Source organism: Cottoperca gobio, chromosome 17 (assembly GCF_900634415.1).
Source record: "Cottoperca gobio chromosome 17, fCotGob3.1, whole genome shotgun sequence".
Classification (NCBI taxonomy): domain Eukaryota; kingdom Metazoa; phylum Chordata; class Actinopteri; order Perciformes; family Bovichtidae; genus Cottoperca; species Cottoperca gobio.
The window spans coordinates 4,970,697-4,995,718 of NC_041371.1; the positions used below are offsets into that span (position 1 = coordinate 4,970,697).

The 25,022-nt window shown below is 38.3% G+C and overlaps 3 protein-coding genes across 3 annotated transcripts in view; 2 read left to right on the top strand and 1 right to left on the bottom strand.

Moving 5' to 3' along the window:
* gipc2 (GIPC PDZ domain containing family, member 2) overlaps nt 1-14,135 on the top strand; it is a 15,718-nt gene extending 1,583 nt beyond the window's left edge. The window contains exons 2-6 of the mRNA XM_029454310.1: nt 9,473-9,658; nt 11,151-11,331; nt 11,514-11,626; nt 11,965-12,046; nt 12,921-14,135. Coding sequence (XP_029310170.1) covers nt 9,473-9,658; nt 11,151-11,331; nt 11,514-11,626; nt 11,965-12,046; nt 12,921-13,072 — 714 coding nt within the window. The 3' untranslated portion in view covers nt 13,073-14,135. The remainder of the gene's footprint in view (nt 1-9,472; nt 9,659-11,150; nt 11,332-11,513; nt 11,627-11,964; nt 12,047-12,920) is intronic.
* Nucleotides 14,136-14,172: 37 nt separating this feature from the next.
* txndc12 (thioredoxin domain containing 12 (endoplasmic reticulum)) lies at nt 14,173-17,646 on the bottom strand. The gene is made up of 7 exons (XM_029453590.1): nt 17,464-17,646; nt 16,431-16,491; nt 16,155-16,207; nt 15,763-15,836; nt 15,548-15,617; nt 15,255-15,338; nt 14,173-14,992 (listed from the first exon to the last, which is right to left on the bottom strand). The coding sequence occupies exons 1-7, from the start codon at nt 17,561-17,563 to the stop codon at nt 14,913-14,915; spliced, it is 522 nt and encodes a 173-aa protein (XP_029309450.1). The 5' UTR covers nt 17,564-17,646; the 3' UTR covers nt 14,173-14,912.
* A 982-nt stretch (nt 17,647-18,628) lies between these two features.
* Nucleotides 18,629-23,486, top strand: LOC115023107 (transcription factor BTF3 homolog 4-like). Its single transcript, XM_029454263.1, has 6 exons — nt 18,629-18,720; nt 19,833-19,892; nt 20,869-20,982; nt 21,723-21,924; nt 22,751-22,810; nt 23,025-23,486. Exons 2-6 carry the CDS (start codon nt 19,839-19,841, stop codon nt 23,069-23,071), a joined length of 477 nt encoding a protein of 158 aa, XP_029310123.1. The 5' UTR covers nt 18,629-18,720; nt 19,833-19,838; the 3' UTR covers nt 23,072-23,486.
* Nucleotides 23,487-25,022: the final 1,536 nt, after the last annotated feature.

The window sequence follows — 25,022 nt, forward strand, 5'->3', positions numbered from 1 at the left end:
GCCGGCGGGGCAGCCTGTTATCAGCCTGGAGTGCTCTAAGAGCTGCAGACGTGAACTTCCTTCCCCCTCTTGAAGCTCACAGATACAATTGCTTCATTCAACAAGTGCAATAATTGGATAGAAATCTCTCTCGGTGGCATTGGTACACAGTTAAGCAAACAATACAGGACTTCACAAAAAAGATGTGATAAGAGGAAGGCAGCTTCCCTGAAACTGGCCACAGTGTTTCTGGTTATTTGATGGTAGAAGATATCCGTAATGAGGCTTCAACTCAGCTGTTATTCACTCTGAATGGGACACCAGCCATTTATCTATGGGTATTTGTTCCATCATGCCTATTAGTAACACTCATTAGGACTGTTCTGTCTCGACTTGTTTTAGCAGAAAAACTGCCTGACTGTGTTTTTCTTCTTCTTCATAACAACAAGCACAGTAGAGCAACTAAACAGTTTCGGCTGATTTTCAGCTACTTGTGTCTGGAAGACTGGATTCAAACCTTCATGTCTGCAAGCTGCTTAAGTGTCTTTGAGCAAGACATTGATCTTGTGACAACTCGAGGAGTACTGCTCCGTATAGGGATAGGAATCGAGAAACGGTTTCAGTTGAGAACCGGTTCCAAATTGTCCGTAAAAGGATAATTTCAATGAAGGTTGGAAACACCAGCAATGTGTTAAAATGTCTTTTGACGCAAAACAGGCTTACATTTCAGGAATGCAATGTGTTTGACACTCTGCGCAGTACGCAAAAGTGCCACTGCTTCCTAACTGTGCGGCACCTTAAATTAAATATCCTATGTTATAATGGAAATAGCACCACCAATAAGCAGAATCAATAATGCCATTGGTATCAATAAAATCCCTAGTTCTGTAGCCCTTTTTGTGAGGATCTATAGTACTGGGATCAGTAAAGAATCACATTGGTGTTTATTTGTGTAGTTGCAAACGTTCCTGTTGAAATAATGCTTTGAAGCAGGTAGCAAAAGAGAAATAACCCAAATTTCTACATATCGGTTTGTTCTCTCCAGCAGTTATTTCACATTCTTTGGTGTTGAAAGTACGTGTGCCACTGAGGATACTGGCCTAGTCAGAAATGTGGCATAGATAGTAACACAGACAAAGACAGATGCAGATGGATGAAGTGTGAGTTGTTGTACTCCACAGTTTTTACCACAGGAAGTCCCTCACGTCCGGCTCAGTGGGCATCGCCTCAAATCTAACCAGATAACTTGTCCCAGAGGACTCAGGGGAGCAGCTCTGCCCAGGGCCTCCTCCCTGCATAAACACCACCAAACCTCACTCTGCTGCCCATGTTGACTGGACGTGACCTCTGTGGCACAGAGTAAAAGTGGTCATTGTTAGATGAAAGCTGTGTTATTTCCCAACAAGTCAAAATATTTCTGAAAACCTTTAAGTAAGGCTGTGTACTGGTGCGTTACGATAACCAAATTATACTTTTTTCTCATTCTACCAAAGGTGTTATTAATCTATTACATTTTGAAGCACAACTTTCTCTTACTCTCAGGTTTCAGCTTTTCCAATTGGAGAATTTGCTTCTTTTCTTTATTAAAAAATAAAAAATAAATACTTTTTCTTTGGATTTTGGATGATTGTCAGTCAAACTTTGATTCCAAGACATTAACTTGGACTCTGGGAAAATGTGGTGGCATTTTTCACTATTTTCGCACATTTTAATAGAGAAAACGAGTAATTCAGAAAATAATAATCAGGTTAATTGATAATAAAACAAACGGTTGCTGCTGGCTAGTGTTTCAATACCGGTGTGATACCCACGTTTCTGAACCTATACCAGAACAATAATGTGTTCAATACTTTTCTTTGAGGAATATAAACATAATGTTCTGCTTAAAACACGGCAAACTTATGATTGCATTAGTGTTAAATGTGGTAACACAAGCAGCCGAACAGGAACGTTAGGCTACCTAAATACAACAATGCACAATAATTCTGGCAAAGCATTTGATGCCAATTTTACTTTATAATACTTGATAGTTTTTGATGCTCAAGGCTTCGGACACATTTCACTCAGTATTGAGGGTGCAGAGGAAGTTTAGTACTCGACATGTTCTTCATTACAAAACTGTCAAATGCAGTCTGCTCTCAAAATGTGCTGAAAAGACCAAATTTCCCACTGAGCATTAGACATGTTTTGAATGTGCCATCTGCTTGTATAGACTTGAATCTTTATGTCTAAGTACTATAATTACATATGTACATATTAAAACATCTCGCAAACAGCTGTAAATAATATAAGAATAAGATTAAATATGAACCAGAGACTTCAATATCAAGATAAAGCTTTTATTTCTGACACATCCCAGAGAGGATATAGTCGAGGATGCTTTTAAATTAAACTGTTAAGCCATACGTGGTCTCATTTTAAATAAGAAATCAGTCACTATTTAATGTAATCAGTGTGAAATTACAGATTCAGTTTAGGCTGATATTGCGGTTTATGCTATCAGTTTAAATATTTCTTGTTTATTTAAATGTTGTCTCCCTCTTTTCTGGTTTAATTTCCTTTTGTCACACCTAAATAAGAGTAAAGAGTATATCACAGCATGGAAACAATTCTTACATAAGTGATAAAAACATGTTCTCTCAGACTTTACACAACCATGCTTCCTGGTTGCTAAATTAAAACACTCAATTATGCAACATGTTGATTAAAATGCAGTAAATGTAGTTAAATAAATGTACAGCTGTTGCCTAGAAGGGCACTCGGAGAGCGCAGACCTCTGTCAAAGCCGTTTCCACAAGCAAAAGATAATGCGTGTTCACCCATTGATCATTGGGTTCCTTCTTCCTCGCCCCATGCTACACCCTTCCACCAACTTTCTCAAAAATAGGGCCAGTAGTTCCATAAACCTGCTGACAAACAATCCAACCGAAAATATGACCCCCCTAAGCGGAGATTATAATGGAAAACGCCTACTCATAAAATCTAAGATGTCAGCTGTGAAAACACAAATCATTAACGCTCATTGAGGAACTGCTTCATGTTGAATTTAGAGTAAACTGGAGGACAAACCGGGCGCACATGGAGCTGTGGCTGTTCATAAACCAGTGGCTCTCTGTGGCTCGGAGGTTACATGAGTGCTTGGCTGAGCCTCATATGAATTATGTAATGAACAATGGCATTGTCTTCCTTGTGCTCATTGCCTCTAATATGTGACACATTTCTTTCCAAGCAGACATCACATTGCATTAAAGCACGTCTGGGTTCAATGTGAGCATCTATTGTTGTGCCTTTTTAATTAGACACGAGTGCTTACGTTAAACTAAAGCTCAGTCGGTCACTTTATTTAGGAAGTGGAAAGGAATTTGTTTAAGTGGAAAAAAGATTTAAGCACAAATACACGAGAAGTAAAGGCTTAACACAGCATACGTAATGTACATTCAGTCTCTATGTTCTCTCAGCCAGCGAGACATAGTGTTGACTACACATGAAGAAAATGGGATCTTTTATGTGCTCCGGTCAAAGTCTGGTTATTGACCCCCTCCACCTGTCGAGTTTGAGGTGTGGCTCTCTGTGACTTAGCTTCTTGTGCACCTGTTTCAGTCAGAGCTCCCTGCTCACCAGAAACACAGACATTTGCATACAGTTTGAATATCTGCGATCGTGTGACAGAACCACACATCTTGTTTTGCTGGTTTGCAGGTGGCTGTACTTCCATGTTCTCAGCCAGACATTTCTTAATCGGGTGGGGGGTGGGGGGGGGGGGGATTAGGTGAAATAATCTCATTTGATGAAGTTTAAGACTGCTGTTTATATTAGCTGAGCTCTTGCACTCACTAGTAGTAGTTTAATAGTAGTGTAGTGTATTGGAGATTGGATTAATCTATTAATTCCTTTGTAGAGAATGTTAAGTGAGCTTTTCCTCTTTCGTGATATGAGCACAAGGCTCTGTTTATGAGAGCCATGAATCCAGTGCAGTAGCAGTGTGACTGAAGTCAACATCATTCATAGAATTACAAATGTGGGTGTGTAAACATATACTAATAACGCCTCGATATAATGCAGTCCAGTTCAACACCACTGCAAACGCGATAATTAACTTATAGTTAAATGAATACTTCTCTGACAGTGTCTACCATAACTGAAAATTATTATTTTTAGAGTAACGTAGAGTGTGTATCACTGTATATAATAAATAACATTTATTTTGTACAAAAAACAAGAATTTCAGTTTTACATTTTGTGAGATTAGAATCAAAATGATTAATTAGGATAACATCTAGTAAAACAGAATATGTCCTTATCATCACAATATGATTCTATCCTATACATTTAATTATTTGATTATTCTTTTAGTCTATAAAATGTGCAGGAATGATGATGCTGATCTCTTCTTATTGCTTGTTTGATCTGACCAACCGTCTGAAAACAGTCCTAGGAGATTCATCTTTTTCATCATTTACAATGAAAGCAGCAAAACTCAAATTTTTAAAGAGTCTGCTAAATGATTTTCATACTTTAACTGAAGTGAATGGAAACCAAATAGTTAGAAAAACACATGTTAAAATGTAAAACACAACAGTATTCTTGTGAAAGGCTTCTGTGTCATGCAGAAAATGATAAACAAATGAGCAACAACTTTCCCTGTGTCAGAAATCTGACTCTAACAAGGAGTGTGTGTGTGTGAAGCTACAGTTCAGACCGTGTGTGTGTGTGTGTGTGTGTGTGTGTGTGTGTGTGTGTGTGTGTGTGTGTGTGTGTGTGTGTGTGTGTGTGTGTGTGTGTGTGTGTGTGTGTGTGTGTGTGTGTGCGCTCACCACTGACTGGACTGGATCTGGTTTTCTAGCGTTTCAATGGTTTGTTTACCAGCACTGATGCAGAGGAAAGCGTTGTCACCGCACCTGAGCCTGCAGGTTTTTTCAGAGGCGAGTCGACTTCAGGTTTCTCTCGGTGTCTCTGAGGTTCGATGCGACGGTGGAGACAAAACAACGGCAAATAAAGAACAATATTTGTCATCATCACCAGCTGGTATAGGTGTGGCGATGTATCAGAGAGAGTTTGACCTCTGCTTGTCACACAGACCTCTCGCCCGCTCATCACAGTTATAAATAGTCCTTCACAGCTGCAACTACTGCATTATTTTATCAACACATTCAGTAATCTGTAGTTCAATTCTCATGGATTTCAGTGTTTCTCTGGTGCATTCAGAAAGCAAGATTACCAGTTGAGCCAGGCTTACTTCAGTAATTGTGGCTTATTCTCAGGAAATTCAGTTTGATAAACCTGTTTGATAACCTTACCTGGTCAGGTTAGTTTTCAGCCTTAGCTTCACCTCAGGCTCAGTTAAAACAAGTAAAATAGTTTTCTCCCAATGTGCAGAACATATACAAATCAATCACATTTGACATAAGCTATACTTATTACATACTTCAGTCTTAAGTATCTGCACAGTATTCTAGTACTGTACACATATTAGATAACTGACTATAGCCTTATAGTTAGTAGCATTTTCTCAATTAGTTCCTTTTTAAAATGTATTATTATTATTAAAAACACAGTACAGTATTTCCACCATATGGAGGCTGTTAAGTCACATGTAAAAGAGAACTTTAGTTGCTTTAAAATACTAATTGTCTTATTATTCCACTGAGTTCAAACTGTTCTCTTTTGCTTTGTTTATTGCAAAATGGTGTTGTTAGTTTTTGCGTTAATATTTTACTATTTAGTATTTATTTGTGTGCTGTGAACATCACAGTTTTGGCTTTACATGTTAGTTTTTTATCACTGTGAATTGATGTGATCAGTGTTTGAAAACAAGGATCACGTTTGCACTAAATCGAGTTTATTAATCATTAACTTCTTAACATCTTGGTTGAGTTTGTGAGGCTCACGCAGACAGGCTGTTCATAATGAGCTCTGGTTTTGAGTCATCTTTTATGAAACAAATCCTCGGTTGTCATTCTGAAGAATCTCACATCCGCAATTAGGTAAATGATTACACTGGCTTAAATGCTGATGTATGTGATATCCTGTTGGAAACGCAGCCACACCACAACAAGCAACACACAGCTTACATCAGCATTCCCTGTTAACTACTAAAAACACCTGACAGCAGAACAAAAAGAATATGAGGACAGGAAATGGGAAAAAGAGTACTCCACTGGTTACACATGAGTAACTCCCCTCTGAGAGCATGATGCTCACTATTTAATCTTTCTAAAAGCCTCTTGTCTGCATTTAAAGGATCCGTTGAAGAGGTTGTTAATGGACAGATGTTCAGTTGCTAAAGAAACAGGTTTCCCAAGTCAACACTGTTTAACAGCACAGAACATAATTCAGAGGGAGAATCAATTAAAGGCTGTATTTATCTGACCTTTCGACAAACACAGGCAGGAGAAGGGATCGCTGTAGAGAGGCGGAGATTTGAAGACCTCTATTAAATGTACTTTTGTTGAAATGCATCTTTTAGGGAACTTGTGGGCCAAATAAAAAAGGAACAAAATGACAATCTAAAGGTGAATTGTTTCAGTACAGTTATCAGTTGTTGTGTTGCAGTGTGCACTGGTACAGTTTAATTTTCTGCCGTGATCGATCTCTAAATCAAAACGATAACAAAAGAGGAGTTTTGGTGGCGTGGTGAAGTGGCGTGGGATCATGGGAGTTGTTGTCTTCACCACCATCGGCTTCACTGGGAGCCGAATTATCCGCAAAAGTCTTCCAAAAACAAATCCGTTGCATCCGTTCAATTATATTTTTACGGGTTGAGGATTTTTAACTAGAACATTTTGTGTTTTTTCCACAAAATGTTATTTATAAAAAGTGTTTTTATTTGTCATACAACATGCCTGGAGCTGATAATACGCTTAGTTATTATATGTTATAAAAATATAATAATTTCTTCTGACGTTAATGGAGGTATTCTTTGTTTCAGGCAAGGCTGGGTAACTTTATTATTATCGATTAATCTGCAGATTATTTTTTAGATTAATCATTTGCTTTATAAAATGTCAGAAAATAGTCCAGCCCAGGTTCTCAAAGTCTAAGGTTAAATGTCTTTTTAAATGTCTAAAACCCAAATATATTCAGTTTAATGTCATTAAAGAAAAAAAAAGAAACAGGAAATCTCCATATTTGAGTGTCTCGAAACATTTTCTGCCATTTTTGCATTAACGATTAAATCGATCCATTAGTTTACAAGTCGTTCCTGCTCTGATACAAATGAATGATACATGAATATTGTTTCAAAACTGCATTTTAAATCAGATTTTGTCTGATTATTCTCCTTGTGTTCTTTCCTCTTCTGAAAGCATTGACCCATGAGTAGCTCTGTCTTGGGTTGAACAGATTGCACTGCCTCTCCTTACACTTGCCCTTTTTGCATGTGGTTATCAAGGTTGTGGTCAGTGTGGTGCAGGCAGTGGGCGGTGTTGTATCTGTGGTTGTGACTCAGGTTGTCAGAGGAGAGGCAGTCACTCTGCAATGCATGTGAAGCTGCATCCTAGCTACACCCGACAGTGTGAACACGCTGTGGCTGTATGCTCAGCAGCAGGAGAGGAGTGCTGAGAGCTGCTTTATGCAGTCGGCAGCCTTGGTAACCGGGTGTAGGCGTCTGCTGCCGTTCCTCCCACTCACTCTTGGTTAATGCCCTGGCCTGGAAGGGGGTACTGTTATGGAAAAGAGCCATCAATTGAGCTACAGAACACCCCTCCCTTGCCTCAGACACCGCCTTCTCCTCTCCTCTAGTGGCCTCCCTTCATTATAATCTCATTCTTTTATAGTCTGGTAACCCAAGGCAACGCATGAGGCCATGTTGGCTAATGTGTGTGTGAACAAAAACGACCCAAACAAGGCAGGCGTCGCTGCCAGAGCCTGATTGGTGCACAAAGGTCATCCTCCTGATAAGCCAGTACGAATCAATCCCTCTCCACCGTGGTAAAACCCGGAAGTCGATACTAAATCCTGGCTGAGTATTTGTCAAAGCCAGACTTGGAAGCCGATTCCACAACAGAAGTTACATATGGGCAAAGCTGAGTAGGTTTATCTGGGGAAATAGATCCCTTTACTTTTTATATACTTTCACTTCCTGTTGTTGCTTCCTGTCCACGCCTCTCAGTATATGTATGTATGTATGTATGTGTGTATATATATATATATATATATATATATATATATATATATATATATATATATATATATATATATATATATATATATATATATATATATATATATATATATATATGACTAGTATGTGTGTGTGTATATATATATATATATATATATATATATATATATATATATATATATATATATATATATATATATATATATACTAGTCATTATGCAGATACATTTATTATATTCCTGTTTACAAATTTCAGTGTAATCATTTGCAATTACTGTCTAATTTAAATTACTTTATATTTTCTTTTTGTTATATGTTGTTCCTTAATTTAACGTGAACTGTTTTATGTTTAGATTTTCTTTTTCTTTTTTATACTTTTCTTTATTCGATTTTCACGAATCAGAAACGATGCATAACTATATCATCGTATGTATAAACATACACAAGACAAAGAGAAAATAAATTAAGAATGCATCTTAAACAATTAATAAAAAGAAATATGAAAAATAAAAGTTTCTCCTACAGCTAATTATTAAATATAATAATTATTGAATACATATTTAATAGGTATTGTTGGAGGCAGCCTGAGACCTAAGTTTGTCATTGCTAAAGACTGCTCTGTGTAATTGTTGTGTATATGATAAATAAAGAACTTGAACTTGAGATCTTATTAATAGCTTCTGTCTAGGAGAGTTGGGGCGTATTAAATGATTCACATCCAGCAGTCTCCTCCTCCTCGGTTTAAAGTGCTGTTAAATCAGGCCACTTGAGTATCATGTTGCCGGGGATCACATTTCCCTCGTACTGTCCTGCCAAGACGTGGCAGCCCACGAGGTGTGAAGCCAGATTTCAACATTTCTGGCACAGGAGGGAGAGGTCACTTTCCCCCAGTTTGCTTCATCCCAGGCTCAAGGCTTATAACACACACACACACACACACACACACACACACACACACACACACACACACACACACACTGATGACACTGTGGGGTCGAAGAGGGCATAACTGCATAACTTGGCTGCTGCTGTAAAGACGAAGCTCCCTGATGAGTCCTGTATTTAGCAAACTGAGGCAGTGCGCTGTCATCTGCACTCAAACACTTTTATTTTTGAATCTGGCTCAGTTTTCAGGCTGTGACTACACATGAGGGTCATTTCTTTGATTGGGTATAAAAGATTCAGACATTCTGGGGTTTTCCTTCACAGTTTTATTACTATCATTTAATTCCTTTTTCATTTTATTCAATACTTTGATTTATATAATCAAAATACTTTTTTAAGCCCAATCTTATCAAATGTGTGTATATTCTGACGTCTTTTTGTAATGAGCTATATCTGCCTGCTTCATGTCTGTGTGTGTGTGTACAGATCATGTTCTGCACCCTCAACACCCACAAAATTGACATGGACAAGCTGCTGGGGGGCCAGATCGGCCTCGAGGATTTTATCTTCGCACACATTAAAGGAATCAAGAAGGAGGTGGAGATTTTTAAATCTGAAGAAGCCCTGGGCCTCACCATCACCGACAACGGAGCGGGATACGCGTTCATTAAGGTCAGAAGAAACTGAGCTTGTCATCCTGAACAACATCAAGCTTTTATCTCATACCTCTTAGGGGTGTCGAGGTCCTCCTCAAATTCCACTACTGTTTATGTTTCGTTTCGTTTTTCTCGTGTAGCGTTCAACTGCATTCCGTTGCAGAATAACAATAATGAATCCTTGAAGGAAATAGACGTTAATACACGGGTAGGGCTTGGGAATGAAATGAAATTAATTTAATTTGTTTATTGTATTATGCTTATCTGGTAAACGTACTGTAAAGTCATGTGTACCAATACGCTAGTGGCTCTCTTAGCATATATTTTATTCATTCAAATATCCTAAATTAAGCCGTATCAAGGTTTAGAATTAAACCGTAAGCTGTTTGTAGGTTTAAACTAAATATAGTTTAATCAAATAACCAATTAGTTAAAATACATGCTCACATATAACATAGGTAATTAATTTAAAATCATATGAGCCACAGGGAAACTCATAAAAACCACTTATATAACTAATAAATGAACTTAAAGATCAAATGTGTCATTGATTAATCTTCTGTTTAACTAATCAAATAGTCTTTTTCAATATTCTTTCAGCTTTACTCCCATTTAATACCACTTATATTATACAAGTAAAGTAGTAAATAATAAGTTTAATAAGTAAACACTGTATAGCTTTTTTCATTTTAATAAACCTTTCTATTTAATCATTTTCTCTTATGTTTATTGTTTTGGTTATGGTACAGTTACAGTAAATCAACTTGTTTGCATGATTTAAGGTAACTTTACAAAGTTGCTTTCGTCGTGGAAATCATAATTCAGCCTGGTATTTCTGCCTCTGTTGATGCAGACCGGCCTAATGAGCTTATTTTGTCTCAGACATCTTACGAATCATAACAAAGTGCTCACATGTGCCATCATGTGATGCCCGAACAGCACTGCATCTGACATTGTTTATGACTAAAGCTCGGTGTTGTGATGCTGTTGTGGTACATGAACTACCAAAGAGATGCTGCAACTAACGGTTATTTTCATCTGCAAATTCATTCCTAGATTAATAGTTTGGTCTATAAATGAAGATGTTATGAAATGAACAGGTTCCATAAGAAGTGTTTTACCTTCCTCTGGAGAAAAAGACCAGGGAACGCAGCGCAGACGCTCGGAGCTGATATATTTGCATCACAAATGTTTGTTCCCTTTTCTTTTTTTTTATGCTTTTGAAGTCTCGTACAGAAATACATTTAGCTTTCCATGGAGGCCGTTTGATAACTATTTTTGTAAGCCAAGCTGTTTCGCATCAGTGTGCTCATAAACAAGAGAGGTTTCATACAGTAGACTCCTAAAGTATTGCAGCAGGAGGTTTTATACTCTTGTTTTGCTCTGGATTTTTATCTTGGAAAAAACTTTTTTGTGTGTGTGTGTGTGGCGCTTTTATAAATGTATGACGAAATGTTCCATGCTCTGTCTTTTATTTACATTAGTCGCTGACTTCTTCTGTATTGCAGCGTATCAAAGAGGGCAGTGTCGTGGACGGGGTGAAGGTGATCTCTGTGGGCGACCACGTAGAGTGCATTAACGGACATAACATAGTCGGGACACGGCATTATGAGGTCGCACGCATGCTTAAAGAGCTGCCCAAAGACAAGTCCTTCACCCTCAAACTGGTGGAGCCCATGAAGGCCTTCGGTGAGTTGAGAAACGAGATGCAGAAGAAGTGTAACCTCTACATATCCAGCTTGTGCTGCAGTGTTTCTCAGCGTGTGGGTCGGGACACACAAGATCATTTTGTGCATTTACAGAATAATTTGCATTTGCAAATTCAGCAATGGGACAGTGCTTTCTAATATTGTTTCCCTTTTGATGGACAGAAATGCTTGAGCCCAGGTCAAAAGGCGCCAAACCTGCCAGCGACAACAAGATCGGCACAGGGAGGGGGACCCTGAGACTTCGCTCCAAGGGCCCAGCTACTGTCGAGGATGAGGTAAGGTGTTGTGGATGTACATGGAACTGTGACATTATTATAAAGACTGCCTGGAGGTTTTAGTGCTGATATCATCTTAAAGGCTCTCTCTTTTGAAGATGCACAAATGATGTTCCATACTCATGCCCACATTCTCACCTAATCCACATGCACTATTTGTCTGCCCTCATCACTGAAGTCTGGAATAGTAAAACACTAATCAGCTTGATCCCCTGATCGTATTTGAGATGAAACTGTGCAACATCGTGGGAAGTGTTGGGCAAGAACCTGACAGCAACAAAATACAGTAAAACTGAGGAAGAGAAAGATTGAAACTGAGATGTTTGTGGTTTTTCTAGCCAACAGAATTTGAGGAGAAGGCAGTGAAGAAAGTGGACGACCTCCTGGAGAGCTACATGGGCATCAGGGACACTGAACTTGGTGGGTAAAAGTATTCACAAGCAAGTATCACGAGTACGTTATTCACTCGAGAGGATATTTTTCAGACTTAAGTATAGTAACAACATTACCAGCAGAGTAATTATCTAAGGTTAATTGTTAAATCTGTATGCTTGTATGCTAAGGGTACATTTTGTGCCAGAGGTCTTAAAGAAATGAGCTGATATCTTCCATACTAATTCGTCTTGAGTGGCTTTATTAATATTAATTTAGAGTAGATGAGTTATTATCCAGTTAAAGTGCTTATGCTTCATTTAGCCCAACCTGTGACCTCAGACTGTATGATAATCCAACATATGTTCACACAGCTTCATTATGCAAACATTGTTTTATAATGCCGCTCAACTCTGCAGGCCGGAGCTGTGTGTCGTACTATTGGACTTATAGTATAATAATAATAACATTTATTCATCCAGAGCGATGAAAATGATATATATATATATATGATAATAAAAAGATAAGTTTTGAGAAGGGATTTAAAGATTCTGAGAGTCTCAGATGTTCAGGCAGGGAGTTCAGAGCCCGTCGGCTTTAGTTCTGATCCGGGAGCAGCCAGCAGCTGCTGACGACCTGACGCTGTGCTCTGCCTCATAGCTGGAGCCGCAATTCAGCAACCATCAGTAAAATCCTAAAATAAATTCTAAAGCGTATCGGTACCCAGTAAATCGAGGTTGAGCGCTGATATGATGATGTCATAAAGTATTTGTTAAATGATGTGTAACCTTCGTGTTACAGCCAAAGCTTCTTTCTATAGTTTTCTGTATTTCTGTACATGTTCTTCAAAATCAACAAAATGCTCTTTGTATTCGCTGAGATGCTCTTCAGTCATTCAGTGAAACGCTCTGCTCTCTCTCAGCCGCTACGATGGTCGAGGTCGGCCGCGACAAGAAGAACCCGGATGAATTCGCCATGGCGTTAGACGAGACCCTCGGAGACTTCGCCTTTCCCGATGAGTTTGTCTTTGACGTCTGGGGGGCCATCGGAGACGCCAAGCAGGGAAGATTCTAAGTTTTGCTCCAGCCACCCCCCCTCAAAACACACACACACACACACACACACACTCCCTTCGTCCCCAAATCACCTCTTATTATCCTCCGAAGCAAACTGGACAAACTGAAAGCAGCACAAACTGGGGGTGGAGGAAGTGTTCTTACCGCTCTCGAGTGTAGCTTTGCACATGGAGGGAGCGTCTGGTCATGTCATCCTAGTCAGTTTATGTAAGGAATGTTTTTGTACACCCTCCCCCTCCCCCGGAGAGACATGATCGCTCCAGTTGCATCTTAAGAAGCTCATGTTGCTGCACTTCTTGTCAGAGCAGCCAATATAGTCTACAGTGGTCTATTACACTGGGTATCAAATGGTCTGTGCTCACCTTAAATCTAACAATCACTCTGTTTTAATCACTTTATAGCTGTGTCATTTTGAACATACAGATTTTTATAGCTTTTTCTTTTTATATATATATATATATATATATGTGAAAATGTTGCTGATTTTATAGCAGCAGCATTGTGTAATTATAGTGATTGTAGCAATATTTCTCTCAAGCAACTTGTGTTTTTATTTCCCCTCCACCTCACGGTGAAGAAGTGTCGCAGCTCATCACAACTCTTCTGTGCCCTCGCACTCCTTCCATCTGTCGAGAGACGGAGCAATACAGAGCATTTTACCTTTTCAAATCAAAAACCTTTCGCCAAGTTCGACGACACATTCCTGATGTTTCTCCTGTTTTAGTCCGTTAGCTTTAACATGTCATGAGATGAGGCTTAGAGATGCACGCTTATTGTTTTTCCTGTAATTTATTTTGATTTGAACGTATTTACACTGAGACAGAAGAGTTCTTTCTTAAATACGCCATTTTGAGGGCTGTGTCTGGAATGGGATCAATTGCAATCCAATGTCTTAAATAAACTCATTAATGTAACTGCACTATTTAAATCACCGTCAAACTGAATTTAAATAGTGACTTGATTAGTGTCATCTGATGTTAATCGTTGGCAGTTGCATATTGTTTGACAAACCATAAGGGATCACTATTGTTGGATAGACAATAAAATTTGATATACTATGACTGCAGCTGTGTCGTGAATGAATCTCGCTCACAAACGTTTCATTACAACAAACTTTATTTGCACACTTGGCTGTGTACGTGTATAAAATACATCAAGACACATCCAATGTTTTCATCCCTAATTCAACACTAAAAGAAACTGAGTGACACTTTACGAGCGGAGAAGCAACGATGTAGATGAAGCTACATGACAGGTTGAAATGAATATTATCTTAAAGACTGGATAATAGAAATCAGAAGTACAGAGCCCATGTTGGTAAATAGTCCCATAATTAACGTACTGTAGAGGATCTTTGGAAGCACATCACAGGTGTCTCGACTAATATGAAATACTGTATCATTGCTGTTGGCTGAAACTCTACAGGTACAAATGAATCACAAAGCTGTACTACAAGGTGACACTTCTTAAAAGCAAAAAGACTTCATGCTGGTCGAGTAACAAACCCAGCAGTTTACTTCAAACTTGGCGGTTTCCACCCAACAGTATGCAAGTGAGAGTTAATACTAGTTGACTTGGCTAGCTTGTGTTGGTAACGTCCTCTACAGACAGTGAGTACAGTATATGGCTTTAACAGTAGATTACAAATATACATGTAATAAAACAGACGATGCCAGGAAACCAGTACAAGACAGAAGAAATACTCAAGCACCGATGTTAGTGGTCGTCTTGGTTCGGTGAGACGGACCCCGCTGTCTAAAGTACGAGTTTAGTTAGAGAAGGTTTGGGAGTGTCACGCTCAGGTAGAGGAAGTGTAGCCCTGACGCCCGTCTGCCTCCTCACAGCTCGTCTCCGGTGTGACCCTGCTTGGAGGAGTCGCCAGTCAGCGTCTCCTGCGCCTCCTTCATACCGGACACAACTGAGCAGGGAACACACACACACACACACACAGATTATCAACCTCAAGCAGCTACATAATCTGGTGTTTCATCTACAGTCACTTATGTTAAGCAACAGCTAAGCGTTACATCATTAAATAAAATTGCATTTATAGTAACAATTGTGATGCTAAAGGTTTAGACTCGAGAGTCTGGACATTTTTGATTTAAGTACCTTTTATTAAAGAGCCTGAATTTCAAAATAAAACGCTGTATGAAGACATGAATAATCTGGATCGTTACCTTGTTCTGCGTTGCTGTAGAAGTACTTGTAGTTTGGATTCCCGTTCTTGTTGGTGATTTCAGGATGGACTTTACCGCTGGGATCTGTAAGGAGTAAGAATGGTCAAGTTAAAATACAAACAATATATGGCTGCACAACTGTTACGAATTATTCAGATTTTCTTGATTATTTGCTCAATAAAATGGCAAAAACATGAAACTTTATCGTGTGTGTGTGTGTGTGTGTGTGTGTGTGCGCGCGCGCTGCTATCAGTCTCTCCAGAAGACACTTTGTAAATCAACCCCCTCCGTACCAAGGAAAAGAATCCGAGGAATGTATCCACCATCGGGGGTGAAGGCTTCATCCTTCGGCTCCTCCTCATCCTGTTCAAACAAGAGATAACAGAACGTTTACAAGCCTGCAAACAAACCCAATAAAAATATACCGTATGTTAGCGTTCAATCATAAAGCACACACGTTATTTTAAATAAACACGTTGTTGGTAAATGCCACTCGACATGTCCGTACCTCCAGGTTGATCATGACAAAGTTGTGTGCGAGTTCAGAGATTTCCTTGGACTCGGCAAACTTGGGCTTCAGTGCTGAAAAGAACACAGAAATACATTTAATCGTTATCTTGTATCGTCGTGGAAAATAAAACCCGCTTTAATAATAATTTCCTGTTTGAATCGTTTGCCTGAGCATGCAGGACAGGATTACTAATGTTTATGTGCAGACAGTACAAGGTTTGTTTTCTGTCTAAACAGGGAATGACTGACTGTACCTCACTTTATTTGGGACACTATATCATGCAAAGAACTGAGTTACGACAGACCAAATCTGTGCTGTGAAAAGTGCCTTTGGTTTTTACTGTCCTTGGTTTGAAGGTGTGATCCTGTGTACACGTGTAAATGTTTTACCTTTGCAGGCTCCACACCAGGTCTTGTGGATGATGAGCATGATGGGCAGCCCGCTGTCAACGCAAACACATGGAAACATTTGTCAACATGAAAACCAGTAACGCCGCCCGCAGTTTATCAAGCCTGCAAACTGCAGAGAACACAAATCACACAGTCATCTCTGAATACAACATTGAGGAGTAAAAGCTCTTTTAAGCCCTCAGGACCAATGGTTGCACAAAATGTGGCTGTGCAGGATTCCAGGAAGTGTAATATCTCAGCTGTGTGTGAACTCACCTGGCCTCGGCTTCTTTCTTGCCATCATCCAGCGTCCTCCAGTGGATGTTATCTCCAAACCCTGCAGGGGGAAGTGAAATAAGGAGCACACCACCATTGTGTAACTGATAGATTATAACAGGGTGTGTCTGCCCTAAATACTATATCAACAGAAAGAGGTGTGAGGAAACAAATGAATGACATTTAATACCATTAATACTTTCAGGAGCTAGCTCCCAGGTAGGGCTGGGCAACATGCCGATATATAATCGCAATACAAGTTACGCCTGTATTCGTGTATTTTTTCCTCTATAATGTCACTTGAAAACTGGTTTGTTCGTTCAGTTTGAAGTTCTTAAATCATTTTAATTTGTCAAGTATTTAATTCACACAGGAGTGAACACACACAAGCTTTATGTGGCTATTTCATAAATACTTTTTATTTATTGATTTACCAGAAAACATGCCATATCCTGATATATATTGTTATCCAGATATGAAATTACCTATATCGGGATAGAATATTTTTGACAGGCAAGTATCTGTATGTGGCTTTTATCTTAGGTTTAACTTTCCTGGTATAACTGCTGTACATTTTATAGTATGGGATGGTGAAAGTAGTATTTCTGTATACAATTACACATATCATCATGAGAAGCAAATGTGCAAAATTGCTTTTGTAATTTAATTTCATCATAGTTGGAACTTTAAAGAGATTTTTTGAGTTGTATGAGGTATTGTTTTGCAAATTACCTCTTGTATTACACTATGTACATATTTATTTTATAATATATAACAAGTTTTGTCTCATCTTAATTAAATATATGTTAACATTAAAGAAATGTATCTATCTGTACAGTGGTGTTTGCATTAAATCAAAACCTGAAACACTGTAAATTAAGAGTTCACGTGGCTGACAGAGCGCACCTTTCTTAAACTACCTGTCCAGGACACACACTTTCTGATCCAGGATGTTCATACAAAGACAGCTAGCCCCCCCCCCGCTGTGGGAACTCTATCAATGAGCAGAAATCCTCCAAAAACATAAACTGACCTTTCCCGCTGGCTGCTTCGACAACATCTTGAAAGCACGTCAAAGACAACAACACATGCAGAGAGGAAACTAAAGCGATCTTCACGAGAGACGTTTGCATCTTGACCGGCCTTCCCCCCTCACAGCTGCGGCTACAAGCTAATGGCACTGACTGTTCGTGAACCAGCGACCCGGATGTACAACTGTAGCATTTCACAATAAAAGCATGTTCAATAAAGTTGTGAAGCGCTTTTGAATTTTTTTATATATTTTTTTTATATAAGTTCTTAGTTATAGAAAATCAAATACAGAATACATATAAGTGACATCAGTGGACAATATACATATAAAAAACTAAAGGACATTATTTATTCATAACCTGATTTATACAAATACATTAAAGCAGGTGCAATAATTCATTGTCTTGATGGCCTTCTTGTTTTTGGAGGAGACAATAGTATTTTTTCTAGGCATTGCTTGGTTTCATTTTCAAATGAAAATGTGTAAAGATGTTCCAGTAAGGAACAATGTAGGAAACAGAGACAACATCACTCTGAAATAACAACGGTACCTATACCTCTGTTGTTATTTTTGGTAGACAAAAAGCATATCTGACTCACAGGAGTATCAGCTGGATTTGTTGCATCAAAAGCATAGTATCCCAGAAGGGATTTTATTTGTGACTACAGCATATTTCTTTAGAGTTTCTTAGTGAGGAACTCTGAGTAGCTAATTGAAAGTCCATCATCATTCAATTAAACTGCCTTCACCAAGATCATTTGTGAAACCATTTCTCATAAAATAGGGATTTGTTTTTAGGTTATGTTTATTATTATCTATTATTCCAAATAAAATATTTGTGAAGCGAGGATTGACCCCTCCTCCTATCGATCAGCAGTGACGTTCATATGTCGTCACATCCACACAACCGCGTGCTCCTGACTGTGGCTTGAACTGGTCAAGTTAGACAGCGAAATATCAGGAAACAAACGGAAATGAGTTTTTTTAAAGTTTAAAAGCCGCAAAATATTTTAAAACAATATATATTTATGGATTTCGTGTATTAAATCCGACTCAAATATATTACAACTCATATGTTTCCCCTTTAATATTAATATGTTGTCTACATAAATCAAAAAATGTACTGTTGTGCGAGTCATGTTTTTTTTATTGTGAAAATACCAATAGGAAGTATTTTATATTGCTGCTGTCTTAACGCTTCAGCTTCATTAGTAGCGTGAACAGTTCAGCGGACTGTCAGCTAATTCCTTTTAAAAGGTAAAACAAATAATTTCATTTTGTGATTAACGTCTAAGCCGGTTTGTTTTATCGTTTGATTTGAAGTTGACGTTAGCTGTTCTCTGTCAGGAACAAAAAGCCAGTTGGTTTATCTTGTTAAACCACTATGCTAATATTAGCTAAATTAGCCGTTTAGCTAGTTAGCAACCGAACTAGCAGCTACAGTTACGTTAGACGTGAATGTCATTTCAAAAATAAGTTCCAGATAGTTTTATTTTTCTTGTTAAATTTATATTATATTATGGTTAATATATGGTTGATGCCGACAGTCAGTATTTCTTCAGTTGTAGTAACTGTCAGCTGATCCGTGAGCAGTGTGTTAGCTCAGTGCTAACGTGTTGCTAACGTGTGGAGATGAGGATTATTGTAGCTCTGATTGCTCAACTCATGCTGTGCCCATTGCACTTCAACATGATCTCGCATGTGCTCCCTTGAACCAGTGTTGGTAGAAGTAATCGGACGCTTTTTAAATTAAGTAAAAGTACTAATACCACACTGCGAATATACTCCTACAAGTAAAAAGTCCTGGTTTCAAAATCTTACTTAAGAAAAGGTATGTAGGTATTATACAGCATACTATATACTTAAGGTATCAAAAGTAATAGTTCTCATTATGCAGTCAAATTAAAGCTTTAGTATTATACATGATTGTACATTTCTTGGATTAATATTAGTGTTGCATTTATGTGTATGTTGCATTTTACTGCTGTAGATGTTTAAGTTTGTGCTAATCTTAATTATTGCTTCTAGGAAACAATTTTAGGCTAATCCTTCAATTAATCATCCTCAACAACAACAAAAATCACCAAATGTAGGATACATGGTTTTCACTGGACAAGAAGGGTATTAATTGTAACCTTGAGTTGAATAAAAAGTACAATATTTACCTCCTGAGATCAAGTAGAAATATATATAAAATTGAAATACTCAAGTAAAGTACCTCAAATGTGTACTAAAGTAAATGTACTAAGTTACATTCACCACTGCTTGTTGTTTTCTGAATTGTGCAAAAACTGTGTACTGTTACAGTCGTTACAATAACTGTATTTGCTCTCATGGTAATAACAAAATGTTAATGTTGTCTTTAACAGAACACTATGAATCTAGAGAAGCTTGCCAAACTCCAGGCACAAGTGCGGATAGGTGGAAAGGTACAGTCTGCTATTATTTACTGTGAATCTGTTTTACTCTGTCGCCCAGTATTTAAATCTCAGTCAGGGCTTTCAGATTTGTCCTCTTGTTGACTCAGTTGTTGCTCATTTTAAGGAGTGTGATGGCGTTCAGCACATGCCAGGTCTTTCCTCTGACCTCAGCATTTCCTTTATTGGAGAGAGCATTTTCCCCTTCGTCTGTGGCCTCTGGCTTTGTTCAAATGCATTGTGAGGTCTTCAGCCACACACTAGGTGGCGTTATTTTATTTATTTTGCTGTGACAGAGGTCTTGTACCCATTTCCAGATTGCAGCACATTGACGTTCGTAAATAGAATATAAAGCAACAAAATTATGAGCACAGGTTCTAAAACATTAAGTAAAATTAATAAATACTGTCATTTTCATTGTACAGAATACAAAGTAATTAGAATCAATGTGATTATTGCATATTACAGCTTTTTAACTTGTATAGAGTCTTATTTCTAATCTTGTAGCCCCGAAAATGAAGCTTTTTACCTTTTTGTACTTTAACGAGGCAGTGCCACTTGGACTTTTGGGGAATCGATTCTCTTTTGTGGGCAGTATTTACTCGTGCATCAGGAGCACCTACTTTTAGTTTAGTGCTTCCATCACTATTTTTCATTGCAGTCATCCAGGTCTTTCGAACTTATTGACAGCATTAGAAAGTCGACGCATGTATGGCATTTGTACAGATTTAGTGAAAACACTGTTTTGGTAAAAGTACAAAGCTTGTTGTAGTCAAATTCCTGGCTTTTAAAAAGTAGTTATTCTCGTCTTGTGTCTGAAACTGCTTCACCACAGCTATTATCTAGAATGAGTAAATGTGTCCAAGATGGAACGGAACATAAAAAAAAAAAGCCTGACGTGACCTGGTGGAATTAAACTGTATTTTATATTGTGGTACATTCAGCTGACTAATCGTTTCTTTGGCGTCCACACCTGTTCTTTCCTCAGGGAACGGCCCGCAGGAAGAAAAAGGTTGTTCACAAAACGGCAACAGCTGATGACAAAAAACTCCAGGGCTCGCTGAAGAAACTGGCGGTGAACAACATCGCAGGGATAGAAGAGGTGAGCCATCAAAGGAAAACCGATGTCAGCGTTTTACTGTTGCTGCACTGTTTTGACTTTTTTTTGTTTGTTTTGTCTGAGTCCCGATAAAGAAAGATGAAAGGTAGAGCGAGCGCACTCCAATCATGTCATCTAGTTTATTTTTAGAGAGCTTTTATCCAACTCGCTCCCACAAAGTCTCTCAGATAAATCAAAACACAAAACGACTAACCTGACGCTCACAGTTCATGTAGTCCCCGTCATTCATGTTGTGGCTTTCGTGTATAACTGAATTATTAAAATGATACTCACTGCAAATAAGACTAAGATCTAATTTAAGACATTTTTACCAGTTAAAAGTTGATTTTGGGAGTTGTGTTTTTTTTATTGATCTGAAGAGTGCGTCTAAGGATAGTGGGTGTCAGATGCTGTGAAGCCCTTTCAGGCAAATTGTGATTTTGGGCTTTATAAAGAATATAAAGTTGCATGGTCAGCAGGGTTTTGATGCATCGTTGGCATTTTTCTTGTCCGATACCTTTTCTTTCTAAGACGTGTAATCGATGGCATACACAAACATTTCTGTAACTTTTCTATCATGATAAATTGGCATTCAATTGTTTGTTCATAATAAAACACTGACTATTTAATAACTTTAATTATTAACGCCAAAATGTACATAAGGTACAGCTAAAATCTTGACGACAGGATCTTGCATCAGGTGTATTTGGCTCTAAATCCAACTGTTTTTTTTGTTTCCTCAGGTGAATATGATAAAAGATGATGGGACGGTGATCCACTTCAACAACCCCAAAGTGCAGGCGTCTCTGTCTGCCAACACCTTCGCCATCACGGGCCACGCCGATACCAAGCAGCTGACAGAGATGCTGCCAGGCATCCTGAGCCAGCTGGGAGCCGACAGCCTCAGCAGCCTGCGCAAGCTGGCCGAGCAGTTCCCACGGCAATGTGAGTGCACGCACGCTTAAACACGCACGGTCACAACGTCAGGATTCCCTGTGGCCGTGTAATATTAAGGATTTCTTTAAGTATGAAAGGTGTCAGGCACATTTTATGAATACTTGGATGAGTAGGAAACATGACCTTTCAGACCGAGTTCATGTTTCCATGTTGGCAAACTGCTGACTCTTATAAACGACCCACACGGGTCATGGTTGAACTTTCCTAAAACAGAAACGCAGTATGAATGTGCCGCCTTTAACACATCAGTGCACTTATGCAGATGTGTGTGTGACAGCTGTGTTTGTTTAGAATCACTGGTAAAGATTAAATCTGTAAATGTCACTGAGAGAAACGGGTTATAGCGGCGACGATGACTGAAGAGAACTGTGACTGAGAGAAGGCAAAAGACTGCCACGGGAAAACATGTGGTGGTTTAAAGACCATAAGTGATTCAGTTTCAAGTACGTAAATGAAAATAAAACCAGTGACGCAAACAGGTGCAGCTTTTCCACATGGCAACGTAACTAATTGTGTGATATTTGTTTTTGTCCAGTTGTCATGGAATTGAAGATGTTGTCATCTTTCTTTCACGTCCTGTTTGAGCAGCAGCTTTTCTTTTTGTGCAGAATCGTCTATTTCAGCTGCAAGGTTTCCTTTTTTAGAAAGTTTTTGCAAGATAATTAACATTTTGAGACGACGTGCTTACATTTTTGTGTTCAGGAAAATACATCCGCAGCACAAAGTTTTAAAGAAGTGACAGAAGTTTTACAGTGAGATTGTAGTGGGACAGTAACAGTACTATAGTAAATGTATATCTTTATATATTGTGCAGCAATGGACATGAAAGCAGTCAAGGAGGAAATTGCAGAAGAAGAGGACGATGACGTACCAGGTATACATGTTTAATTTATCATTTACTGAGACTTCAAAGTGTTGTTCACCACGCTTTTCAGTCTTATGGTAAAACTGCTTCTTCTCTTTAACGTCACGTTCAAGACTCGTATTTAATTTGCATCTGTTCTTAAATGGTCTATATCAACACTTCAGTTGCAGAATGTTAATAATATCACAATCCTGATATTCGTTGTTGTTTTTCCATCTTACAGATCTTGTGGAGAACTTTGATGAAGCCTCAAAGAATGAAGCAAACTGATGAATCCTTTTTTTTTTTTTTTACCTCCGTCAACCGTTGTCTTTTTTTACCTCTTACGGACTCACAGAGGGCATTCCTCTTGTGGTGGAAACGGTTGTTAAAGGTGCGATGCATCATCATCATCATCTCCGGAGACGTGAAGCACTGCGGTTTAGCCTGCCACAACAACAACAACATGCAGATACAGTAGGTTTTGATTTCAGTAGGCTGTGATATTGTGGACACGCCGAGAAACGAGGATCCGCAGGACTCTCAGCACCCGAAGGACTCCAAGTTCTTTAGAAATAAGCTTTCTACATGGTTAAACATGGCTAGTATTTAAGAGAGTGTTTATTAAATTACATTTGAAGTGAATTCATTCACTTTACATTATAGCGGTGATTATGAATTTAATAAAACATTTTTGGGCTATTGACACGTCTCATCATTACTTGACTTCTCAGCTTGGTCTTTACCTCAATGAGCGCTACATGTCAGTGAAGTTGTGCCTTTTTATTATGTAAAGAATTTGTAACTGATGCTCATTTTATAAATAGAATAAACAGGTTAAGCCTATTAAAAGCCCCACAGAGGGCCTCTTCCTTTACACTTACATTCATAGATATGTGAGCTGTTATGTAACACATTAGTCTGGAGGGTAAATTTAAATATTTCACTACAAACCAGCACAATTAAGTTTTTTTTAAACTAAACTTTTACTATATCAGTTTGACAGCAGTGGTGGAATAAATATTAAGACCATATAGTAAAAGTAGCAATCAAACAATATTAAATAAATAAGGATTAATTAAGGATTAATTGTCAATTATACGTTAAAGTCCTGCATTCAAAATGTGACTTTAGTAAAAGCACAGTATTTTCAGCTAAATGTTTTAAAATAATTTAAATCAAAAGTACTTACTGTGCAGCAGAATGGCCCCTGTAAGTATATTATTATACATAATCTTATTTAGTTATTATTACTGAAGAATTAACAAATAAGAATTATTGTAATGCATCTGGGTATATCTTAATTTATTTTATTAATCTTTTGGTATCATATACTGTTGGGTAGTTAAATATACCACCAGTCTTTTTACTAATTTTATAAACTAATCAAAAGTTTTGTACATAAATTAAAAGGTTGTGAACATAAGTAACTACAGCAGTTAAATTAATGTAATGCAGTAAAAAGTACTATATTGTGCACATTTGTTTTGCTATTTTATCAAGTAGTTATGAGTCAATAACTAACATATAGGTTAGTATTGGCCTTTAATTTCCATCACTATGATTTGTTGTTAAAACTTAAGTATGGGTGTGCAAAAAAGGAGAGTTTCACATCATTACATCCTGTTTCATTGATCACTCTGACGCTGCTCTGCTGCATCGTGCTGATCCATGAGGTCTCTGCACAGCTGGAGGTCTGGCAAGGTTACCGGGGATGAACGTGCCATTTTGGCTCTAGTGAGTCCTGTGAGGCGGGGGACCGGGATGCGGACCCGCCCCGGGGCTCACTACACCACCTTCAGCCCGGTTAGAGCCAAAATGTCCCTGCTGCTGCAGCTGAGGCTGGACCAAAGTGCAGGAGCTGGATGGAGCTGAACCGCTTTCGAGATGCGTCAAGGTACACGAGGACAGCTGAGTCAGAACCGGAAACTGTGTTGTCGCCTTTAAAATAAGAGCTCCGAAAAAAACACTTCAATAATAATTGCGTCTCTCTCCTTGGGCTTGTATCTCTTATGTGTACATACATGTGTAAAAAAATCAATATTACCTGTACTCAAAATATTAAGTTTAGCAAAAGGCTTTTAAATAATGCTTCTCCTTTTTCCTGGAATAATGTACAGAACTTAAGTACATCTCAAATAGTGTATACATTTGAGGTAGGCTAATTTAAATTAAGTATTTTCATGTTATGCTACTCTGTATTTCTACTCCACATTCAGGCAATTATTGTACTTTTTATTCC